Here is a 21,387-nt window from a genome sequence, read left to right as displayed (position 1 = left end):
TTACTTGCACCTCTACAAATATTTTCTATTTTTTTAGTTTGAAATATTACGGCAAGCAACAACTGAACAACATACTCGACCACCATTATCACCGCCACAATATCAACTACTAAATTTGTCCTGCACTTAGATAATAAGTGTGTGTGTGTACATACATCATAAGAAAACTAACATTGAGTTTAGTCATGTAAATGAGGTGAGGGAAGTGTTCCTCTCGTCTTCATATAACCCCTGGTTATGGGAGGAGGTCTCATGAAGAAAATTATCTCTATACTAAAATTCAAACAGGATAAGGACAAATGAAATGAATAGTTTTGTACGAAAGATGCTATTTGTATCTAAATCTGGTGAATGGTACTTCTAAAATTTGAGGGTACATTCCTTATAACAGATTTATTAACTTGGCTGGAAACATCTAACTATTTCATTGTCACTGCAGTTCCATAATGAAAACAATGATTATGACAGGGACAAAGAACTAAATTGATTATTGATTATTGATTATTTTGAGCCTGTTAGCTTCAAGGACAAGGGTTTAGGCCCGGATACCTTTGACATATCACTCCCACTATTACCTGAAGCCTTTTTCCTTAATGATTATCATTCACATATGATTATCTCATTTAGAGATAATTTTACAGTTGTACATATTAATCTCTTTGTATTATGTATAGCCGCTTTCTTGAATATATGATATAAATAGCCGATATGAACACTAGTAAGGATCGATGCGTTTGGAAAATAAAAATATTTATGATAAAAAATTATCAATTGATGAGTTTTTATTGGACAACCACACTATCAACATGACACGGATGTCCTACACAAAATTTACCCCTCTTAAAAGTATGCTGATCATAGTTTGATTTGATATCAGGGCTTCAACTTGTGCTTACATATTTAGTTTGATATACATCACCGACCTTAGAAAGCGGGGAAGGAACTTTATATATAGCATTATTGGTTCATGCATTTTGACTAATTAGGATTGCCATTAACAAAAATAAAAAAACTAGACAGAATACAATAGTAGTGAACACTGAACAGTCAAATAATCTTCGATCCTCCTCTCACGCTCTCAACGTGCACTGTTCACTAACGGTGTCATGTTTGGCCTCACAAGTTGCAACATGAACGATGAACATCACCAAATCTTGATGTTAACTAATCCATCCGAATCTTTATATTAACTAATGCCCTCCGACTTGATTCATAGTAGACTTGAACCGGACGCCAAATGGGATGATGTACGGGAAGTCGGGAAGGCAAGGGGAAGATTTATATCACACAACTAAACAATTGTGGGAAATCCACCAATTAACTTTAGCATGACAAGTTATAAAGATCAACACATGTCACATGACATCAAAATGCAACTTTTAAGTCTGAATTGCAACACCAATCATTATATATTTTTTATTTTTTTTACTTTGTTAAGGGGAACCCAAAGGCTTACTAGACCCAAAATAAACCCCTTCGGCGCATGTGAAATGCTTCAACTGTACATTGCAGCACAGTGCCTGGCCATTTTGACAACTTCAGGGTTCGAATCTAGGTTGGGGAGCACACCCAACTAGGCAAGAACCACTAGGCCACTTGCAGTGGTTACCAATCATTAGATATTTCTACTTGACAATTCCAACGATCAGGAAAGTAAGTGTTTAGTAACTAGCTAGTACTTGCTCGAATGAGGGCCGTCGCATAGCGTATAATGAGCATTGAATTATATGAGATATATGATTTTAATTATTCTTTTCTTCTTTATTAAATATGTAGATAAATATTTTCATTTTAAACCAAAATTCAAATTGCGTTCTTGCTAACTTGTTATTCAACTTATTTATGTCTATCATCATGTAAGTTATGTAAAAGAAATTTCAATACATATAACTTAACTAAAGAAATTTTCATATTTTGGACAAGCACACCTTCCAAAATCCGATTGTATTCCACACTTTTGGAGATCAAGCACCCCCATCTTCTGCTCAATCTCCAACACAATGCGTGAGAAACAAACCTCCCCAATGAGCAATAAACATTAACACAAGAAGGTTTATTAAGTATAATTTTCAAATATAAAATTCCCCAGAAAGTGAATACTGACAAGGGTTATAATGTTCCATGATCTAATAAGAAAGGGAATGGGCTGAGCCCAACCCTAAAATCCAGTCACCTGCTTATAGCTAGGTTTTCAAGAAATGATGTCATACTAGATTCTGACAAGAAATCCAGATTCTTGCAAAAAAAATCTTGACTGGTATTCTCTGCATTTCAGAGTCTCGGACTACGAGTGGAAGATAATGCTCAGAGTAAGATAATTTTCTGACTCAGATTATCCAATCAAAACCAACTAATCCAGAAATTAGTCTAAATCGGGGTGAGGAAGATAATTCTTCACTGTAATCAAAAACCCAGAAGCTACAGGGTTTTGGGCCACCCGATTCAGATGAGAAATGAGAGGGTGTAATCGGCAACACGTATAATACCAAATGACAGAGGCAGAAGCAAACGAAAAACGCTCCGAGAAAAGAAAGCCAATCCTCAACGTTATCTATCGAATGGGAACAAATGAGTAAGTTGAGATTTTGGAAAACGCAGGAACTAGTAGGTCTGACAAGAACAGGGAGATCTTGACGTACAGTAACTTTTTCTGGGTTGTCCCATCTAATGGTCTTCTATATCTTTTTGCAGCCTTTTACAGTTTTTTTTTTTTTTGTGTTTTGGCGGAAAAGCCTTCTACAGTTTGGTGGCTAGGGTGGTTAATCACCTTGAGTTAGATGGAGCCGTTTTAGAGTTTGATTCTTTTCGTGTTTGGTTTGATCAATTTTATAATAATTATATGACTTCTACTCAATATTCAAAATTTCAGATTCAACAAAATTTTTGATAGAAATTTTGAATGTCGACGAAAATTTCAATATATTCGTTTAATATTGATACCCAAAAACTAGTTTTGAACATAATTTGGATATCACTCAATCACTATCAAATTACATAGATTTTGATAATTTTAAAGAAACTTAAACCCTTGCTTCTACTACAATTGAAATTGAATTGCTCGAAGTTTAGAGCCATGATTGTTTACATAGGAGAGAATGTACACACTATTTCCATAGTCATTAATTAAATGTGGAAATAAATCGCCGACAAAATTAGGTTCACAAACAAACATATTTGAAGTTAATCATTTTGTATGATGAAACCAAAAGCCTAACATCTGGAGTAAGAGTACGTGTTTTCGTTGTCATAAGCATTGCATATGCTCGTGATACATGTAATGACTAACTTCGAGTCTCGTGAGTATTCGAATTATATAAACTAAAGACAGTATTGAAACAAAATTGATGACTAAGCGATATACATATCTATACAATTTACTTATATGAAAAATGCCTATATTTGGAAAAATATTTATTTTTCAATTTTTGCTAGTAACGCTTTTCACACTTAAACTACTGGCTGGATTGTAGTGTTTTAAGGTTCATCTATTGACATTTTGTATTCATAAAAAAAAAAGAAAAAAAAAAGTTTGTGATAACTAAGATGTTCTAGAAAAAAAGAAAAAAAAAAGTACATCTAGTGTATTTTATGAATACAAAATGAAATAAACACATCAAGTGTGTTTTGAAGACCTCTCCCACATAACAAATTTAGCTCTACATAAATTTAAAATTTCTAGACCATTGTATCTTGACATTGTTAGAGTATAGTGGTAAACCCAACTTAGTATAAATCAAACATTAGATGGTCACAAGAAAGTACAAGAAATGACTTCTCTAGAACCAAAGTAATGACAAATCCCCAATGCATTTCTTGATAGAGGCTATCAACTCTTCTAAGAGCCATGCTTGTTTTATAGAAGCCAAGAAGGACACGAAATCATGAACATTTAGAAGCGTCCAAAATAACTAGAGTCATAAGTCTCGAAATTTTCTTAAAGTCATTTTTAGTAAAATTTTATTTCAAGAAAACACATAATCTTACAAATGTTAAACTTCTGTTTTCTGAAGTTTTAAGGTGGTGAGGGGATCGGAAATTAGATTAGGACCAAAAAAAAAAAAAAAAAAAAAGAAGATCTAAAATAGGAAAAATGAAATAAAAAGAGAAATGGGGAAAGGGCTATATGGTAAATTGAGGCTTGGAATGAACATCGAATAGAACTCCCACTCCGGAGTCCAGATGGAGCAGACCCTCGTCTAAACAAGAAAAACCCAAACCCGTGAGGCTCTCTCTCTCTCTCTTTCTAAAACCTTATCTCTTCTCCAATTCCCATACTCACTCTCCAATCCAAAACCCAATCCAAAACCCAATCCTGGTCTCTCTCAAAACCTAAAACCCTGCTCTCACACACAGCCTCCATCCATCAATGGACTCCTCCAAGCTCCCCGCTCCACAACTCCCTCTGCACTCATCAGGTTCTTCTTCTTCTTCCTCCGCTTCTTCTGTTTCCTCTGCTTCTTCCGACTCTGAAATTGATGTTAATTTAGCCAAAACCACTGTTTTGAAAATCGATGATGACGAAACTAATTCCGGTGGTGTTGGTGTTGGGCCAGGTCTGGGTAGTGACGGTGAGGAGGGGTTCGTCAGTGGGGAGGAGGATTTCGATCCTGGTTTGGATAGGGCGTTTGTCAGAGACGAACAACAAACCCTAGCTCCGGCGGAAGGGGAAGTAGTAGGTAGTAGCAGCAAGGCTGTCAAATTTGTTAGTTCTTCCGAGTTTTTTCTGAGGCCGATTGCCAAGGTCTCCGTGGATGATGATGACGGCGAAGAAGAAGAAGAAGAAGAAGAAGAGGATTCGAAAGCCGGTGTGCAAGTGTTTAAGGAGTCTGTTGGGGTGGGTGAGAGTTCTGAGGTGGAGAAGGGTTTCAATTCCGGTGAGTTGGTGAAAGAGAATGGTGTTGGTGGTGAAGTAGGGAAGTCGAAGGTTGCGGAGGGTTTAGGCTCTGTTTCTGTGGCTGAGATAGAGGATAAGAAGGTTGTAGAGCCTAAGGAGAGCGAGGTTGTTAATGGTACCGCAGAAGCTGTGAGGCAGAGTAGTGAGAATGGCTTGGTTGAAGAACACGGTGTGCTGTTTACTGGTGGAGGTGACTCAGTTGTGCAAGCTGTGCATGTTGATTTGTCACACACAGGAGCAGCTGTTGTTGGCGATGTGGAGAAGATTGAGGAGTCTGAGATAAAGGGGTTGGAGGTTCCGGTAGGGGTGAGCTTGGATAATGAGTTTGGTCAAATTAGCCGTGAGGTTGAACAGCCGAAAGATTCAGAGTTGGTTGCTGTGGAGTCTAAGTCTGACGGAGTGGTTGTTGCTGAACCAGCAGTTGATAAGTTGGTTGAAGAACATGGTGTTGATATCACTAGTGAAGGTGACTCAGTTGTGGAAGCTGTCCGTGTTGATTTGTCACACACAGGAGCAGCTGTTGTTGGTGATGTGGAGAAGATTGAGGAATCTGCAATTAAAGGGTTGGAGGTTCCAGCAGGAGTAAGCTTGGAGAATGGATTTGATCAAATTGGCCGTGATTCTGAATTGCCAAATGATTCAAAGTTGGTGGAGTCTGAAAAAGCGGCTGTTGCTGATCCAGCAGATGATAAGTTGGTTGAAGAACATGGTATGGATTTTACTAGCAAGGGCGATTCAGTTGTGCAAGCTGTCGATGTTGATTTGTCACAGACAGGAGCAGATGTTGTTGGTGATGTGGAGAAGATTGAGGAATCTGAAATTAAAGTTCCAATAGGCACGAGCTTGGAGAATGGATTTGATCAAATTAGCCGTGATGTTGAATTGCAGTCCGAGTCTGACAAAGTGGTTGTTGCTGAGTCGGGGAATGTGGAGCAGAAAACTGTTGTTGCTGCTGCTGAGGAAGTAGATTTCCAGGAGAGAGAGGAGAAAGAACTTGAACTGAAGTCCAATGCTGCAACTGGACAGGAAGGGCCCACAATGGAGATAGGTGCTGCTGAAGTAAAAGTAGTGCCAGATGAAACCCAGTCTGTGAACCATGTTTCTGATTTTAGTGTACTGAATGCACCCGAGAGTGCTGAAAAGAGTGCAACTGACCAAGAAATAAAATTAGAGGAGGAAGAGGAGAAGCACTCTCTTGATGAAAGTGGCATTGAATCTTTAGAACCGAGTTCCATTTCACATCAAGAGATAAGGGTTGAAGCTGAAGATGATGACGAAGATGATGACGATAAGGACGATGAAGGGGAAAATGATGGTATGATATTTGGGAGCTCTGCAGCTGCCAAACAATTCTTGGAAGAGTTGGAACGGGAATCAGGTACTGGTTCTTACTCAGGTGCAGAGAGTTATGGTGACCGTTCTCTGAGTTATCGTGATGATTCTCAGAGAGTTGATGGGCAGATTGTGACAGACTCAGATGAAGAAGTGGACACTGATGAAGAAGGGGGTGGAAAAGAGTTATTTGATTCTGCTGCATTGGCAGCTCTTCTGAAAGCAGCAACAGGTGGCGCTGCGTCGGATGGTGGCAGTGTCACATTTACCTCCCCAGATGGATCCAGGCTTTTCTCTGTCGAGCGTCCTGCTGGTTTGGGATCCTCAATGCGGCCTATGAAACCTGGTACACGACCAAACCCTTCTACTCTATTTTCCAATGCTACAGTTGGGGGAGATACTGACAACAGCTTGAGTGAAGAAGAGAAAAAGAAACTGGAAAAATTTCAGCAGATAAGGGTTAAGTTCTTAAGGCTTGTTCAGAGATTAGGTGTATCTACAGAAGATTCAATAGCCAAGCAGGTTCTATACCGCCTAGCTCTTGTTTCAGGAAGGCAAAATAGTCGTGAGTTTAGCCTTGAAGCTGCAAAGACAACAGCTCTTGAGCTTGAAGCAGATGGGAAAGACGATCTTGACTTTTCCTTGAACATACTGGTTCTTGGGAAAACAGGTGTGGGGAAGAGTGCTACTATTAATTCTATTTTTGGTGAAGAAAAGACTCCAATTTATGCCTTTGGACCAGCAACAACCACTGTGAAAGAAATTGTTGGAGTGGTGGATGGAATCAAGATTAGGGTTTTTGATACACCAGGTCTTAAATCTGCTGCAATGGAACAAAATGTAAACCGCAAAATTTTATCTTCTGTGCAGAAGTTCACGAAAAAATGCCCCCCAGATATTGTCCTCTATGTGGATCGGTTGGACACCCAAAGTAGGGATCTAAATGATGTGCCAGTATTAAGATCAATTACTAGTGCTTTTGGCCCTTCAATTTGGCGAAGTACTATAGTCACTCTAACCCATGCTGCTTCTGCTCCTCCTGATGGACCGTCAGGCTCTCCTCTGAATTATGAGTTGTTTGTTGCTCAGAGGTCACAGATCCTCCAGCAGACCATTGGACAAGCTATTGGGGATATAAGGTTTACAAATCCAAATATGATGAGTCCTATATCTCTTGTAGAGAACCATCCCTCCTGTCGAAAGAATAGAGAAGGTGAGAAAGTGCTCCCTAATGGTCAAAGCTGGAGACCTCAGCTATTGCTCTTGAGCTCTTCTATGAAGGTCTTAGCTGAGGCAACTAATCTCTCAAAGCCTGCAGAACCATTTGATCACCGAAAACTATTTGGTTTCCGCACCCGTTCAGCTCCTCTTCCATACTTGTTGTCTTGGCTGCTGCAGTCTCGTACCCATCCAAAGCTCTCTGGTGATCAAGGTGGTGAGAATGCGGACTCAGATATCGACTTGGCTGACTTGTCCGATTCTGATAATGAGGAAGAGGAGGATGAGTATGATCAGCTTCCATCATTCAAGCCTCTCAAGAAATCTCAGATTGCTAAGCTTAGCAAAGAGCAGAAGAAGGCGTACCTTGAGGAGTACGATTACAGGGTTAAGCTCCTCCAGAAGAAGATGTGGAGAGAAGAGTTGAAAAGGATGAAAGAAATGAAGAAGGGTAATAAGGCTAGTGCAGACGAGTATGGTTATCTGGGTGAAGAAGATCCGGAAAATGCTGGCCCAGCAGCTGTGCCAGTTGCATTACCTGATATGGTTCTGCCACCTTCTTTTGATAGTGAAAATCCAGCTTACAGGTACCGCTTCTTGGAGCCAACTTCTCAGTTCTTGGCTAGGCCAGTATTGGATGCCCAAGGTTGGGACCATGACTGTGGGTATGATGGTGTCAATCTTGAATACAGTCAAGACATTGTTAATACTTTTCCAGCTAGTGTTGCTGTTCAAGTTACAAAGGACAAGAAGGAGTTTAATCTCCATTTGGATTCTTCAGTTGCTGCTAAGCATGGGGAGAATGGATCAAGTATGGCAGGTTTTGACATTCAAAACATTGGAAAGCAACTTGCTTACATTGTCAGAGGAGAAACCAAATGGAAAAATTTGAAGAAGAACAAGACTACTGCTGGAGTATCCATGACATTTTTAGGTGAAAATGTATCCACTGGAGTCAAAATTGAGGATCAGATTGCTGTTGGCAAGCGCCTGGTATTTGTGGGTAGTGCTGGAACTGTCAGATCTCAGGGTGACTCGGCATATGGAGCCAATGTAGAGGTGCGGTTGAGGGAAGCAGATTTTCCAATTGGCCAGGATCAATCATCATTGGGTCTGTCTCTGGTGAAGTGGAGGGGTGACTTGGCCCTGGGGGCAAATCTTCAGTCCCAGTTTTCCCTTGGACGAGACTACAAGATAGCTGTTCGTGCAGGATTGAACAACAAGCGCAGCGGACAGATCTCGATTAGAACAAGCAGCTCTGAACAACTTCAAATTGCACTTGTGGCTGTCATTCCAATCGTAAGATCCATCTACAATCTTATCTTCCCTGGAGCTTCACTCAGTGAGAATTACTCAATCTACTAGATCTTGTTCTGTCCATTCATTATCTGTTTCTTTGGATTATGTTATATTTTGTGGAATAAACTCATAGTTTTATTTGATCTAGAACTTGCTATAATTTTTAGACAAGTTTAGATTGCATAATGAGTTGTATTGAAATGAGATGATACCTTGAGGGAATTCAATATTTACTTTGTTCAGTGAGATATTTCTGTCTTGATATCAGCTTATGATGCATTATGACTAATTTTTGAAGAGAGCCTATGAATTTCATGGTTACTGCTCTGTTATTCAATAACAGTTGGCGTTACATAGAATTTATTTCTGCTCCTTTAAGGAGGGGAATTCTTAGTCCTTTGGAAGATCTATTTTTCTGATGACACTGGCCTGAATTCATTAGTTCACCATTTTTCGCAGTCCTACTTTGAGAAATTCTTGTTCTTCAAGCCTGTGTCATTTGTCACACAGCTGCATTTTATGCAAGGTTCCTGTCCCTTTCAGTATAAAGGGGCCTCGTTTTGCAGATTTATGTAAAATCCTTAAAACCTCATAAGATTAAATTGAGAATAATTACCTAGAGTTCTGTGTGATACTCTTAACAACGGTAAATCATGTCTCATAATCTTTCCTCCGTGATCTACTGAACAAGGGAGAGTGTGAGTGTTAAGTGTAACAAGAGGCTCATTTCAAGTGCACCTTTCATTGATATGGACCATGGAGCATGATTTAATGATTTTGAAAAGTTTGGGGTTCAATGTCCTCGTCGTTGTGCTCCTCGTATGATTGAAGTTAATTGACATCCTCCTTTAATTGGGTGGGTGAAGAAGTTGATTGACATCCTACTTTAATTGGGTGGGTAAAGATTAATTCAAATGTTGCTTGGAAGCATGATGTAGGAGTTGCTAGATATGGCGCGGTATTTAGTTCGGTTGTTTTCTTGGAGGTTTTGCTTCGAACCTTGATATGCCTACTTCTGTGGCGGGGAAGGTTATGGCCGTTATTAAGGCAACCAAACTTGTACGAGTCCGTGATTGGAAACAAATTTGGCTTGAGGTGGATTCCTCTCCCCTTCTCTTGTTCCTTTGCAACGTCGAGTTCACTAGATGAATTGAATGCATAAGACTATTCGCTTATCTCACATCTTTCGGAAAGAAAATAGAGTAGCTGATGCAATAGCTATTTTTGGCTAGTTGTCTTCTAATTTTATTTGGTTTGTGTAACGAACATCATTGAAGTCTTTTTCAATTTTGTTTTCATTAATTTGTTTTGTGATTCCGTTGCTTAGAGGGTTTTGGTTTGATCCCCTTCTCTAAATACTTTGAAGTTCTTCTTAGGCATTAGGCAACTCTTTTACTTCTTCTTCTTCTTGTGTTTACCAATTCTTCAAAACCCAAAAGGGTTTAGATTTGGGTGGCGTGACCCATTTGTATGGACAAATATTTAGGGTCTATAACAAACTCAGAAGAATGGACAAAGATTGAAAACTCCGAAAACCCTAGCAAGCAGGGTTGTGAATCACACAACTTCTTGAAATTCAAATACATCCCAAAAACATTCACATCAACCAAAAAAAGAAAAGAAATAACTAAACACAAATGAACGGTTGTCAGTGTTCCAGGCCGACGGCTCCGGCATTCGTCGAAACGGCGGGAGAGACATCCTCAAACGCCTTCGCAATCCTCTCCGTCGGAATCAACGGCAGGTGAGCCGCCACGGGGAACCCTCTCTCCGCCGTGAAACAAACCGCCTGATTGTACTTCTCAGACCAATAGGCCGCCGTGGGGACCATAATCTGAGCCACCTGAGGAACCAGCGGCAGCCGATTCAGCGACCGCCAAGCCGAGACGGCGTACTGCTCCGCCACCGGCTCGTACTTGTAGTACACCTCCTCCGCCATCGGCTCGTATTTCGAGTAAGCGCTCGCCGTGATGTTACGCGCCGCGTCCACCAACCCGGCTCGCTTAACTTCCGTCGCCACCGACAGAGCCATGTTCGACGCCTGCTTTACCAGGCACGGCACGTGACGGTGCAACTCGCTCAGCGACTCGTCCACCTGCAAATCAGACAAACTCAGTCGCCGGAAATCGAAAACGAAAATGAAATTTTAATAATCACACGCCAAAATCGGCGAAATTGACCTTGTGATCGACGAATTTGAGGAGCTGGAAAGGAAGGTCCTGGAACTTCTCGTAGACCGGTCCGATCACCATTTTGACGGTGCCTTCCACAGTCTGAACCCCCGGTTTCAGAGGACCGGCGTTTTCCTTCGCGTACTCGTAGAGGCTCGAGAAGCAGAGGACGGCGTAAATCGCTGCGACTTCAACAAATTCCAGATACTTGAGCTTCTTCTCATCGCAATTCACCTTCAAAAGAAAGAAAGAGAGAACAAAATTAATTTCGTGATCATCGATTTTATTAGAATACGAAACAGGACCAAAGAGAAATGGAATTTTACCGTATCGATTGGGCGTGAAGATTCCGCATCTGCCATTTTTGAAAAAACCCGAGAAACTTGAACGCCAAGAGAGATTCTTTTGAAAATTGAAACGGTGAAGACGAAAGAGGAGCGTTACGGCGATTCCTAATTTATAGGCGTCTCGCTAAATCGGGGGCAAGAGAATCCGCGGGCCCGACTCGACTGAGATATATATATATATCTTTCGACACGTGGCGCGTTTTGATGCGGTCAGTGTTGGTCAATGAGAGAATTTCTCGGTGAAATAGAGGGCAAGGTCCTCGATGGAGGACACGTGGAAATTTAGGATTGCGCTGTCATCACTACGTGTCGACGTATGGGGTGAGGAGTAGGGTATATATATTCTCTGCATGGCACGGATTTTAATGTAACCCGATTTTGGTATGGCACGGGGTCCGAGGTGGATGGGGAATGAGTAATCACCTACGGCGCGGCTGCAGTGTCTTACCCTGGACTCGCCCTTTTCTTCAGTACAAAAGTTAAAAAAAAGTAAGTGTAAGATTTTACCGTCGGTAAAAGTTGGCTTTAGTCAAAATCACATATCGGAGCTTGGTTTGACAGAAATGGATGTTAGAAAGGAAATTCTCAGGCAGGTGTTCGGCGATTCATCGGATAGTGAAGACTTGGAATTGGGCGATGGATCGGAGTCCGACCCGAATCAGAGATGGGTACCAATAGAACAAATCAAAGGGCTGTGGCTGTGCAGAGACTTCCTCTCTCCTCAGAACCAGTCTGCCTTGCTCTCCACAATCCAAAACGGTGCGTTTCCTTCTCACTGTTGTAAATGTGTGAGCTTTTTGGCGTAATGATGGGTGTAATTTAATCTCACATATAGACTGGTTTGTTAACTTGTGGCTGCAGAAGGATGGTTCACTGAAGCCTCTCACAATCAGGTAATTTGGTTTTTCTTTGTGTAAATGTGTTGAAGTCAGCAAATCTTGTTCTTTTTGGATTGATAAGGAGGAATGTAGACTTGTTGATATGCCTGATTGTACTCTGGTTCGGAATTAAGACTGCACATATAGATTGTAAACATGATCCAAGTAGTTTTTTGTTGGAAGAGTGTTGTGGAAATAGAGTATTGAAGCATAAATGCCGTCTCTAGTATTGGCATTATCAGCTGAAAGGTGTTCTTTCTATGCAGGCTATGAGGTTCGGAGACCTTCCGGATTGGGCAGCTGAGCTTTCGGATTCTATTCACAAGGTTGTGCTTTCATGTGATAGTGATTCTCATCCTATCGAGTTGGGAAGTGCTTGTGATGGGAAGCAGAATGGCAGTCCGTTTCCGTCGGAACTTTTATCCAGAGTGCCACTCTTTGATCAACTTATCCTAAACTCTTACCAACCAGGTGAGGTGCGAGTCGACTCTTGCCTTCTCCATTCAGATTTGTGGCATGAGGAAAAATTACAAAGTAAAAGATTGCTTGTGTCTTTGGGTTTTGGGGGTTATAAATGCTATTTGTTTTGAACATACTGAACCATCCTTTGTTTTTATCATTGCTTATGTGTTTTTGGGATACTGCTATGAATTTACCAAATGAGACTGACTTCATGTCTGTGCATTTATGTGCCAGGGGATCTGCGCCCACGTTGACCTATTGCGCTTTGAAGATGGAATTGCTATCCTCTCCCTAGAGTCATCATGTGTGATGCATTTTAGTCCAGTTGAAGGAACAAGTGGGGGCTTTCTAGAGGATCAGGGAAAGGATCCAGTGACGACCAAGATTCCTGTTTATCTTACACCAGGATCCCTGATTCTAATGTCAGGAGAAGCACGCTACCAATGGAAGCACGAGATCAACCGCAAACCTGGATTTCAGAAGTGGCAAGGAGAGGAGCTAAATCAGAAGAAGAGAATCTCCATTACTCTGAGGAAGCTTTGCCAGGTTGACTAGTTTTCTTTATTCCAGTTTTTACTAGTGACCAACTATATCGGTAGTAGAAGTAAGCTTATGTCGGTGCAGAGGAAACCTACACCTCGATCACACTGGTGTGTGATAATTGTGTCTGCTAGGGTGAAATGATAATTCCATTGATTATATATACTCATACGCATTTTTACTACTTTGTTGAACAATGGGAACATTTTCTCCATGCCGGAATATACCGGCTCTGTAGACGAGATGATGCTTTTATAGTGGTCATCTCATCAATGTGATATGTGGGTTTAGACTATACTTTTCCTGTTTCATTGGAGAGCGCATTATTGCGATCTATTGCAACTTCAGTTGATGTAGGAGATGCTGCCAAGTTCAGTATGCAGTGATGTAATTCAACACACCCAATAGTACCACCTAACAAGTTAAGGAGAACATGAAAGCATCCAAGTTTGTGTGAAGGTGCCAGCACACCAAGGCTTCATACTTGAAACCCAGCTCCACCACTACCTTTGGTGATGTAGGAAAGACGAGAGATGCGCACTGGCCTGGACAGATCACAGTCAACTGGTGAACAGCAGATCAGAAAAAGTGGAGGGAGGCCCTTCGCTATATCTACTGCAGATCCTGGCTCAGGATGAACGCTGGCGGCATGCTTAACACATGCAAGTCGGACGGGAAGTGGTGTTTCCAGTGGCAGACAGGAAAATTGAATTCCTTTTCCTCAGAATTTCTTTCTGTAGGTCTATTGTTTCCTTCTATGTCCTTCCCTAGCAGAGAATCTGGCCACCACTTACCTGATTCAATGGATTCAGTTCAACGATGCTTAGTCTAGCAGCTATCACTGAATATTACAGACAAAAAGAATGTAGAGCATGTTTGGTTATAGGATGATGACATGTAGTAGTTGGGGTCTGTCTAGCATGTCTCCTCTGGCTTTTGCTGAAGAAAATGGTGACATGTAGTGGTTAATTGGTGTGTTTAGAGTTTAGTTATATGGCTAAACTTGTTATGCATTTTGCATCTCGTACGTTTTTCCTTGAATACATTTTCTCTCTAATTGAATTGTCTAAGGTTCTATAGCTGAAGTTTTGGTGAGTAGTAATTTTCTGCTTCTCCTGATTGCGTATGTTTCTTCTTCATTAATGTAGCCTACACAGGTCCTGAATGGAAATGATGGATCAAAGTATTATGTGCTAGCTGACGTTGTTTAAGTGTCGTTTCAAGCTGTGGCATTGTCCTGACCACCCCGAACTCCACAACAAGCCCTCTGCTGGCACCATACTTCAGCCCCGGACGTAGCTTATTTCGATAAGGAAATTAAACAATAACTCATTTTAATTACTTCATTAACATCTTGCTTGGATGGTCAGTACCGTGATCTAGAGGTCTAGCATGCCGAGAAGGTAGACGATGAAGCTTCTCGCAAAAGTTCCTCGTCTCGTTGAGTAGTTTCTCCTTCAAGAAAGCATTGTATTCAACTCGCCTACTCGGACACTACTTTTATTTAGTTTTTGGTTAGAGGACACTAAATTGTTAGCATCTAGGTAAGGAGGAGAGTGAGGAAAAGTTGCAAAAGTGGAAGGATGACATGCAAATGGTGTCATAAATTTGTGATTCCATGAAATCTTAATTATGATGTTAATTCATCGCAATAGAAGGATATAAATCCATATAAATACAAAAAATATACAATTAATTGGACAAAATTTAAAGGGGAAATGATCATTTACCCAATTTCAGCTTGAAAATTGCCCGCTTGCTCCACTAACAGTTTTTTTAACCCCATTTACCCAAAACACTCTAAGAGATTATTTCCCTAATACCCAATTAATTCTTTTTTTATTCTTTTTATTTATTTTTGGGATTTTTTTGCCCTCTCCTTCTTTCTCACTTAGAGAGAGAAGTCATCATCCACCTTGCTGTGCTCCAGTGACCAGTGGCCGGCCGCGGTCTCCGGCGACTGGTGACCGGACTCCGGCGACTGATTTTATTACCCCCCAATAATACCCAGTCATCATATTATTGCCCCCCAATAATCATATTATTGCTCCCCAATAACAACTTTATTTATTTATTTTTTTTTGAAATAAGGGCCGGTAATCATTAATGCCCAACTTTATTAGAGATCAATGATTTGTGAAAAATGAAGATGTTTTGAATTTTGAAAGCTTTCGGAGGTTTATCCAAATAAATATATTATTAATGCCCGGTAATCATATTATTACCCCCCAATAAATATATTATTGCCCCCCAATAACAAGTCTATTAGGGATCATTAATTAATGAAAAATGAAGATGTTTATAATTTTGAAAGTTTTAGTAGGGTTATCCAAATAAATAATCTCATTATTACCCCCCAATAATCTTATTATTGCCCCAATAAACATTTCATTGCCCCCCAATAATCTTTTTACTTCCCCCCAATAATCTTATTATTATCTTCCAATAATCGTTTTATTGCCCACTAATGATCTTATTATTGTCCAACCAAATCATAATAAACAAAATAATCACTACTAGCAACATCCCATATTGAAATCGACCAATTTTTTGGAGAAACAAACCACCGCAACAACCATTGGAGGCTTCCTACGCATTTTACCAGAAAGAGGGGCAAAAAAAAAGAAGAAGAAGAGAATTCTGAACGACGGCGTCAGAGCCCCGTCCCGGAGCAAAGCCCGGACCCGAACTCCGGCTTCGGCGTGGAGCTTCGGAGGTCTGATGACGACCCTGGCGTGGTGGCGGAGCATCGGAGGTTTCTTCTCGTGGCAGCGGTGCTCGCAATCGGAGATGCAGTCGAGGTCAAGCATCTCACCGCGGAGCTTGTCGGGTATGGCGTCGACGAGGACAAGCTTCGGAGGTCCTGGGTTAGAATGGGCTGGGCGATGGCCAGGCCGACGTTGCCGGCACCGATGACGGAGATCTTGGTCTGGCCGTTGGAGGAGGAGGGAGGGCAGCGCCGTGGATGTGCTTGAAGAAGGCCTGGGTTAGGTCAATGATGAAGGCGGTCTGTCAAAAAGGCTGGGCGATGCAGTCGCCGAAGGTGGAGAGAGAGAGAGAGAGAGAGAGAGAGAGAGAGAGAGAGAGAGAGAGAGAGAGAGACAGAGAGAGAGAGAGACAGAGAGGAGAGGGATGAGTTTCAATTTAATTAATAGGGGTTAAAATGTCAATAGATATTAGATTGGGTAAATGGGGTTAAAAAACTGTTAGTGGAGCAAGTGGCCGCGGGTAATGTTGATGCTGAAATTGGGTAAGTGGTCACGGCCCCAAATTTAAAAGGAAATAAATTATATGGGGCATGTGAGTCACTGGACTGCAATTAAGAAAAAAGATTTGTCTAAATTGCATCTAATATAGAAGATCAATTTTGAACTTAAAATGAATTTTGTCCCATATTAAGCACATAAGTGTTATTATTAATAGAGGCTTTCAGTCAAGTTAGATAGAAATTAACGGTCAGTAATTGTTTAATTATTTTAGCCGCATGGAAATCAATCAAATCATGATGTATAAATAGTGCCGCTGCTTTTACTAGTTAGGTTTTAATCGTACATAAATGGCCGTGAATGGTTAGTAACGTTGAAGACATTTCCCCCAATCTAATTAGTTTCCCATTTAGGATTTGTTTTCCACAATTTACAAAACGTGATAATTAAGTTTCCCTTGTTAATTAGAAATTAGTTTTCCTAGTCCTATTAGAAGAAGAATTTGTTCTGTACTTCTTTATTTAAGTACTAGTCTAAGGGTAGAAGCCTTCATTCCGCACATATAGCTCACACAGTCGGAGAGACTTCTGAAAGATAAGATACTGACAACAATGGAGGATCATATTGCTAGAGAAGAGAAATTTGAAAAGAAAGCAAACAAGAAGCTTCATGGATGGAGAGTTTTTGGTTCCAAACGCGATGATATTGCCGAACTGTTGGATCATGCTGCCACCTCTTACAAACTCCCCAATGCCTGGGATAAAGCGAAAGAAATGTACATCAAGTTGGCAAAGCATCATTTGAAGACCAAAACCGAACATGAAGCCGCCGCCACAGCTTTTGTTGATGCTGCACATTGCTGCGACATAACATCTGTTGATGAGGCCATTTCTTGTCTAGATCAGGGAGTCGATTACCTTCTCGATACCGGAAAGTTCAATGCAGCTGCAACATGCTCTGACAAAGCTGCACGCTTGTATAAGGAAATTGCGGAACTATTTGAATCCCAGGAGAATATTGAGAAGGCTATTGAGTTCTTCGAAAAGGCATCTGAGCTCCCTTTAAATGAAGAATTATCAAGTTCCGTGAACTACCAGTGCTATGAGAAAGCCGCTCAACTTGCTGCTCAGAATGAGCAATATCCCAAGGCCATTGAAATCTACGAAAATATGGCGACTTACTCGCTCAACCACAGCTTGCTCAAGCACAAAGTTAAGGGGCATCTTTTCAAGGCCGGAATATGCAGACTCTGCAGAGGAGATGACGCTGCAGTTGCAATGGCCAAGCAATACGCAGATTCATATCCAAGTTTTCGTGATACATGGCAGTGCAAATCCCTGGAGGATATAGCAGTTTCAGTTGATAAACGTGACCTGACCACGTTCCGTGATGTGGTGAAGAAATTCGAAAGTATGACACCACCGGATTCATGGACAACCAACTTGCTGTTGAGAGTGGAGGAGAAGCTGAAAGCTTCGAAGTCCGTGAGAACGCGACGGCCAACCAAGGCGTTAGACTTGAAACCCAGCTCCACCACTACATTTGGTGATAGAGGGAGGCAAAGGAAGATGTGCACCGGCTTGGAAAGATCCCGGACGACTATAGGGGGCACGTCAACGGCAACAGGAAGTAAACTCTTGCGGTCTAGCTTAAGGATCAAAACCGGTGTTGATACAAGCAAGGAGGAGATCAGGAATATGGGAGAGATGCCTCTGACGAATTGGCCGTTCCTCAGAGAGAACTTCAGACGAGCCTTCTTAGTGGCCGGCCAAATGTCCTCCATAAGGGACTTACCTTCCAAAGAAGCTTGCATGTGATGTGTATATATATATTCTTTCTAATGTCACCTAAACCTTTCCTTTGATGTTCGTATAATCATATGGGTTTGTAAAGTGCGGCTCAAAGTTTATGAGTTAAAATTTAATCTTAAGCAATGAATCTGATAACAAAATACTTTTTCTATCGACTAAAGTGCAACATATCATTCTTCGTGATCATAAATAACAACTCATTGCCAACTACACCACGAATTTAATTGGCATGAAGAATTTAGGATACTGTTTCCTCCGAAGAGCTGGAGTACTCCAATAAGTTGTAGCTTGATATATTTTGTGCTCCATCTAAAATATGAAAATGCCTTCTGCATTTGCTTTGGCAATTTGTTTTTGGTGTCTGAACAACGAGTGAAATGAATCTTGTTACAATTCAAAAATGGAATCTGCCCTGTTATTAAAACAGGGGTTATGCTTACTTTTGTTGTCATTGCAATCCGACTATTGCGCTAATAGTTGATCATCAACTTGGCCAAAGGGTTGAAGTTCATCGGAGTTACAACCCAAGTCTTTCTTAAGTTCTCTCTGTGTCATCATCGATCCCCCTTGCTTCCTCATCATCATTCCATCTTCCGGACTCTGCATTATATTTCGTCAGCAAAATATAGTGACCATGTACTATTCCCTGCCTCCAGTTCAACAATGCAAGCTCTCTCTGTTCCTACTTATTCTTATACTCCCCTGTTCCTTCATTTGATCTATCTATTTACTAATTATTTGATAGCTTTTTGTTCAAACCTGTAAAGTATTAAATTCATACTAAATTCTATTTCATAATTGAGTGGATGCAAATGGGCACATCTTTAATTTTCCAGTTGTGTTTGATTAAGTATTTACTCTTGAAATATATATTTCTGGGTGTGTATGAGGTTCAGACCAAAAAAAAAAAAAGGGTGTGTATGAGGTACGTAGTTGGATTTCTCATACTTCTCACTAGCGATCACCATTGGTATTATTCCATTGTATCTTCAAAATCATGAAATTTCCACCTCATTGGATCTGTAACCATCCCTTCTTTAAACCTATGATAATGCATTTCTCTCCATAGATAATGAATTAGAGACTCTTTAAGACTATTGTCTCAGCTAGCTTTAGAGGGCAGAATTGTCTCACTTGACAGCACCCAGGCACCCATAGTCCCCCCCCAGGATTCATGTCCTGCTTTGAATTGGGACGTGGAAAGTCATGCTTTTGCAGTAAGTCATGTTAGAGTTGTAGTTCATTTACAAGGTCAAATTTGGTTTGAACGGTTAAGGAAAGTTCAAGATTTTTTCTTGTTTCAGTCTTTCCTTTTCCCACTAGGATTACGTCTTGCCGTTTCCTATTAGGATGGGTTTTGTACGTTCTTTATACCCTAGAAAGTCTCCATTCAGCAGCTAGAGCACAGAAACTCGGACTTAATTTGCAAGGTGAAATAGTATAATTCCATAGGTCATTTTGGCTTTTGAATGGTTTATGAAAGTTTTCCTGTTACTATCAGAACGGTTTGTTTTTTTTGTGTAAATACCCGTTCATTCTCAATATATAGCACAGAAACTCAGAAACGTACGTAAGATATTGACAATATGGATGATCATATTGCCATAGCGGAGAAATTGATAAAGAAAGCAAACAAGAAGTTGGATGGTTGGGGACTTATCGGTTCCAAACACAAATTAAGATGTTGCCAAACTCTTGGATCAAGCTGCCAACTCTTACAAACTCGCCAAATCCTGGTATAAAGCTAGAGAAACATATATCAATTTGGCAATACATCATTTGAAGACCAAAACCAAACTTGAAGCCGCTGCCACAGCTTTTGTTGATGCTGCACATTGCTACGATATAACATCTGTTGATGAGGCCATTGATTGTCTAGAGCAAGGAGTCGATTACCTCTGTGAAATCGGAAGGCTTAACCCGGCTACAATTAACTTGCTATGAGAAAGCTACACAACTACACAAGGAAATTGCGGAGCTATATGAATCCGAAAAGAACATTGTGAAGGCTGCAACATATTATCAGAAAGCGGCACAACTATATTATAAGGAAATTGTGGAGCGACATGAATCCTAAAAGAACATAATTTCTTCGAAAAGGCAGCCGAGCTATTCCAAAACAAAGAACTAACAATCTCTGCCAACCAGTGTTATCAAAAAGCTGCTCAGCTTGCTGCACAGATTGAGCAATATTCCATGGCCATCGAAATTTTCGAAAAAATTGCTACTCGTTCGCTCAGCCACAGCTTGCTCATGGACGAAGCTCAGAGGCATCTCTTCAACGCTGGAATATGCCGGCTCTGCCAAGGAGATGATGTTGTTGCAATGGACATGTCAGTTATGCGATACGTGGACATGTACCCAAATTTTCCTGATACATGGGAGACTGGGAGTGCAAATTCTTGACCTACATTAAAGCTCCACTAGTTCAAACTTCAAAGGGACGTTGCCAAGTTCAGTGACGCGGTGAAGACATTACCACGGCTCGATTCATGGACGACTAACTTGCTTTCGAGAGTAGAGGAGAAACTGAAAGCCCCCAAGTCCGTGAGAACGCGATGATAGACGAATAAGGTCGCAGACTTGACACCCGCCAGCTCCACCACTACGTTTGGTGACGGAGGAAAGCAAAGAGAGATGTGCACTGACTTGCAAAGATCACCGACAATCGTAATGCGCAGGTCACCGCCGACCGGAAGTAAACTCTTGCGGTCTAGTTCAATCAAAGAGGATATCAGAAAAATGGGAGGGAGGCCAGTGAATTGGATCCTCCAAACGGGACTGACCTTCAAAAGAAGCCTCTCAATGGCCAGACGGTGATTTAACTGATTTTTGTGTAGTGATTGTCATAGTGCCAGTGTTTGACCCAAAAAAAGAAATAATGCCACTTTTGTTTTAAATGATTATTTTATTTTTTGCTGAGAGAATATAATGAATTTTTTTTCTGAAAACAAAAAACTCATTAAACTTGTAATGTGGCTACAGTGCCTTTGATGAGCAATAATGAATGTTTCGAATGATATCACAACTTTCACAAGCTGTTGCTTGATATACGTACTTTCATGATAAAACTTTCATCACCTTGATGAATGTGAAAAAGAAAAAAATTAAAAGTCTGAAAAATTATGGGGTTTTGTCAATTTACACCATTTTTAGATATTTTTTTCCCACTTACCCCATTAAGTTTTTTTAATTCTCTCTTACCCAAAACACTCTAAGGAGGTCTTCC

At 40.7% G+C, this 21,387-nt stretch overlaps 4 protein-coding genes and 1 pseudogene across 4 annotated transcripts; 4 read left to right on the top strand and 1 right to left on the bottom strand.

The window, feature by feature from the left end:
- The first annotated feature begins 4,177 nt into the window (after positions 1–4,177).
- On the top strand, positions 4,178–8,991 carry LOC133736530 (translocase of chloroplast 159, chloroplastic). The gene is made up of 2 exons (XM_062164054.1): positions 4,178–4,415; positions 4,554–8,991. The coding sequence occupies exons 1-2, from the start codon at positions 4,367–4,369 to the stop codon at positions 8,807–8,809; spliced, it is 4,305 nt and encodes a 1,434-aa protein (XP_062020038.1). The 5' UTR covers positions 4,178–4,366; the 3' UTR covers positions 8,810–8,991.
- A 1,271-nt stretch (positions 8,992–10,262) lies between these two features.
- LOC133736532 (stress-related protein) lies at positions 10,263–11,399 on the bottom strand. The gene is made up of 3 exons (XM_062164056.1): positions 11,241–11,399; positions 10,924–11,148; positions 10,263–10,838 (listed from the first exon to the last, which is right to left on the bottom strand). The coding sequence occupies exons 1-3, from the start codon at positions 11,274–11,276 to the stop codon at positions 10,392–10,394; spliced, it is 708 nt and encodes a 235-aa protein (XP_062020040.1). The 5' UTR covers positions 11,277–11,399; the 3' UTR covers positions 10,263–10,391.
- A 255-nt stretch (positions 11,400–11,654) lies between these two features.
- Positions 11,655–14,734, top strand: LOC133736531 (alkylated DNA repair protein ALKBH8 homolog). The gene is made up of 5 exons (XM_062164055.1): positions 11,655–12,020; positions 12,123–12,154; positions 12,406–12,615; positions 12,836–13,147; positions 14,290–14,734. Exons 1-5 carry the CDS (start codon positions 11,825–11,827, stop codon positions 14,350–14,352), a joined length of 813 nt encoding a protein of 270 aa, XP_062020039.1. The 5' UTR covers positions 11,655–11,824; the 3' UTR covers positions 14,353–14,734.
- Positions 14,735–16,958: 2,224 nt separating this feature from the next.
- LOC133737835 (alpha-soluble NSF attachment protein 2-like) lies at positions 16,959–18,164 on the top strand. Its single transcript, XM_062165319.1, has one exon. It carries the CDS (start codon positions 16,959–16,961, stop codon positions 18,162–18,164), a length of 1,206 nt encoding a protein of 401 aa, XP_062021303.1.
- A 1,580-nt stretch (positions 18,165–19,744) lies between these two features.
- Positions 19,745–20,720, top strand: LOC133737834 (alpha-soluble NSF attachment protein 2-like; annotated as a pseudogene).
- The last annotated feature ends 667 nt before the right edge of the window (positions 20,721–21,387 follow it).

Source organism: Rosa rugosa, chromosome 3 (genome assembly GCF_958449725.1).
Source record: "Rosa rugosa chromosome 3, drRosRugo1.1, whole genome shotgun sequence".
In the NCBI taxonomy this organism is placed as follows: Eukaryota; Viridiplantae; Streptophyta; class Magnoliopsida; order Rosales; family Rosaceae; genus Rosa; species Rosa rugosa.
Note: the sequence above shows the minus strand (reverse complement) of the source record. Positions and strands in the feature narration are given on the sequence as shown.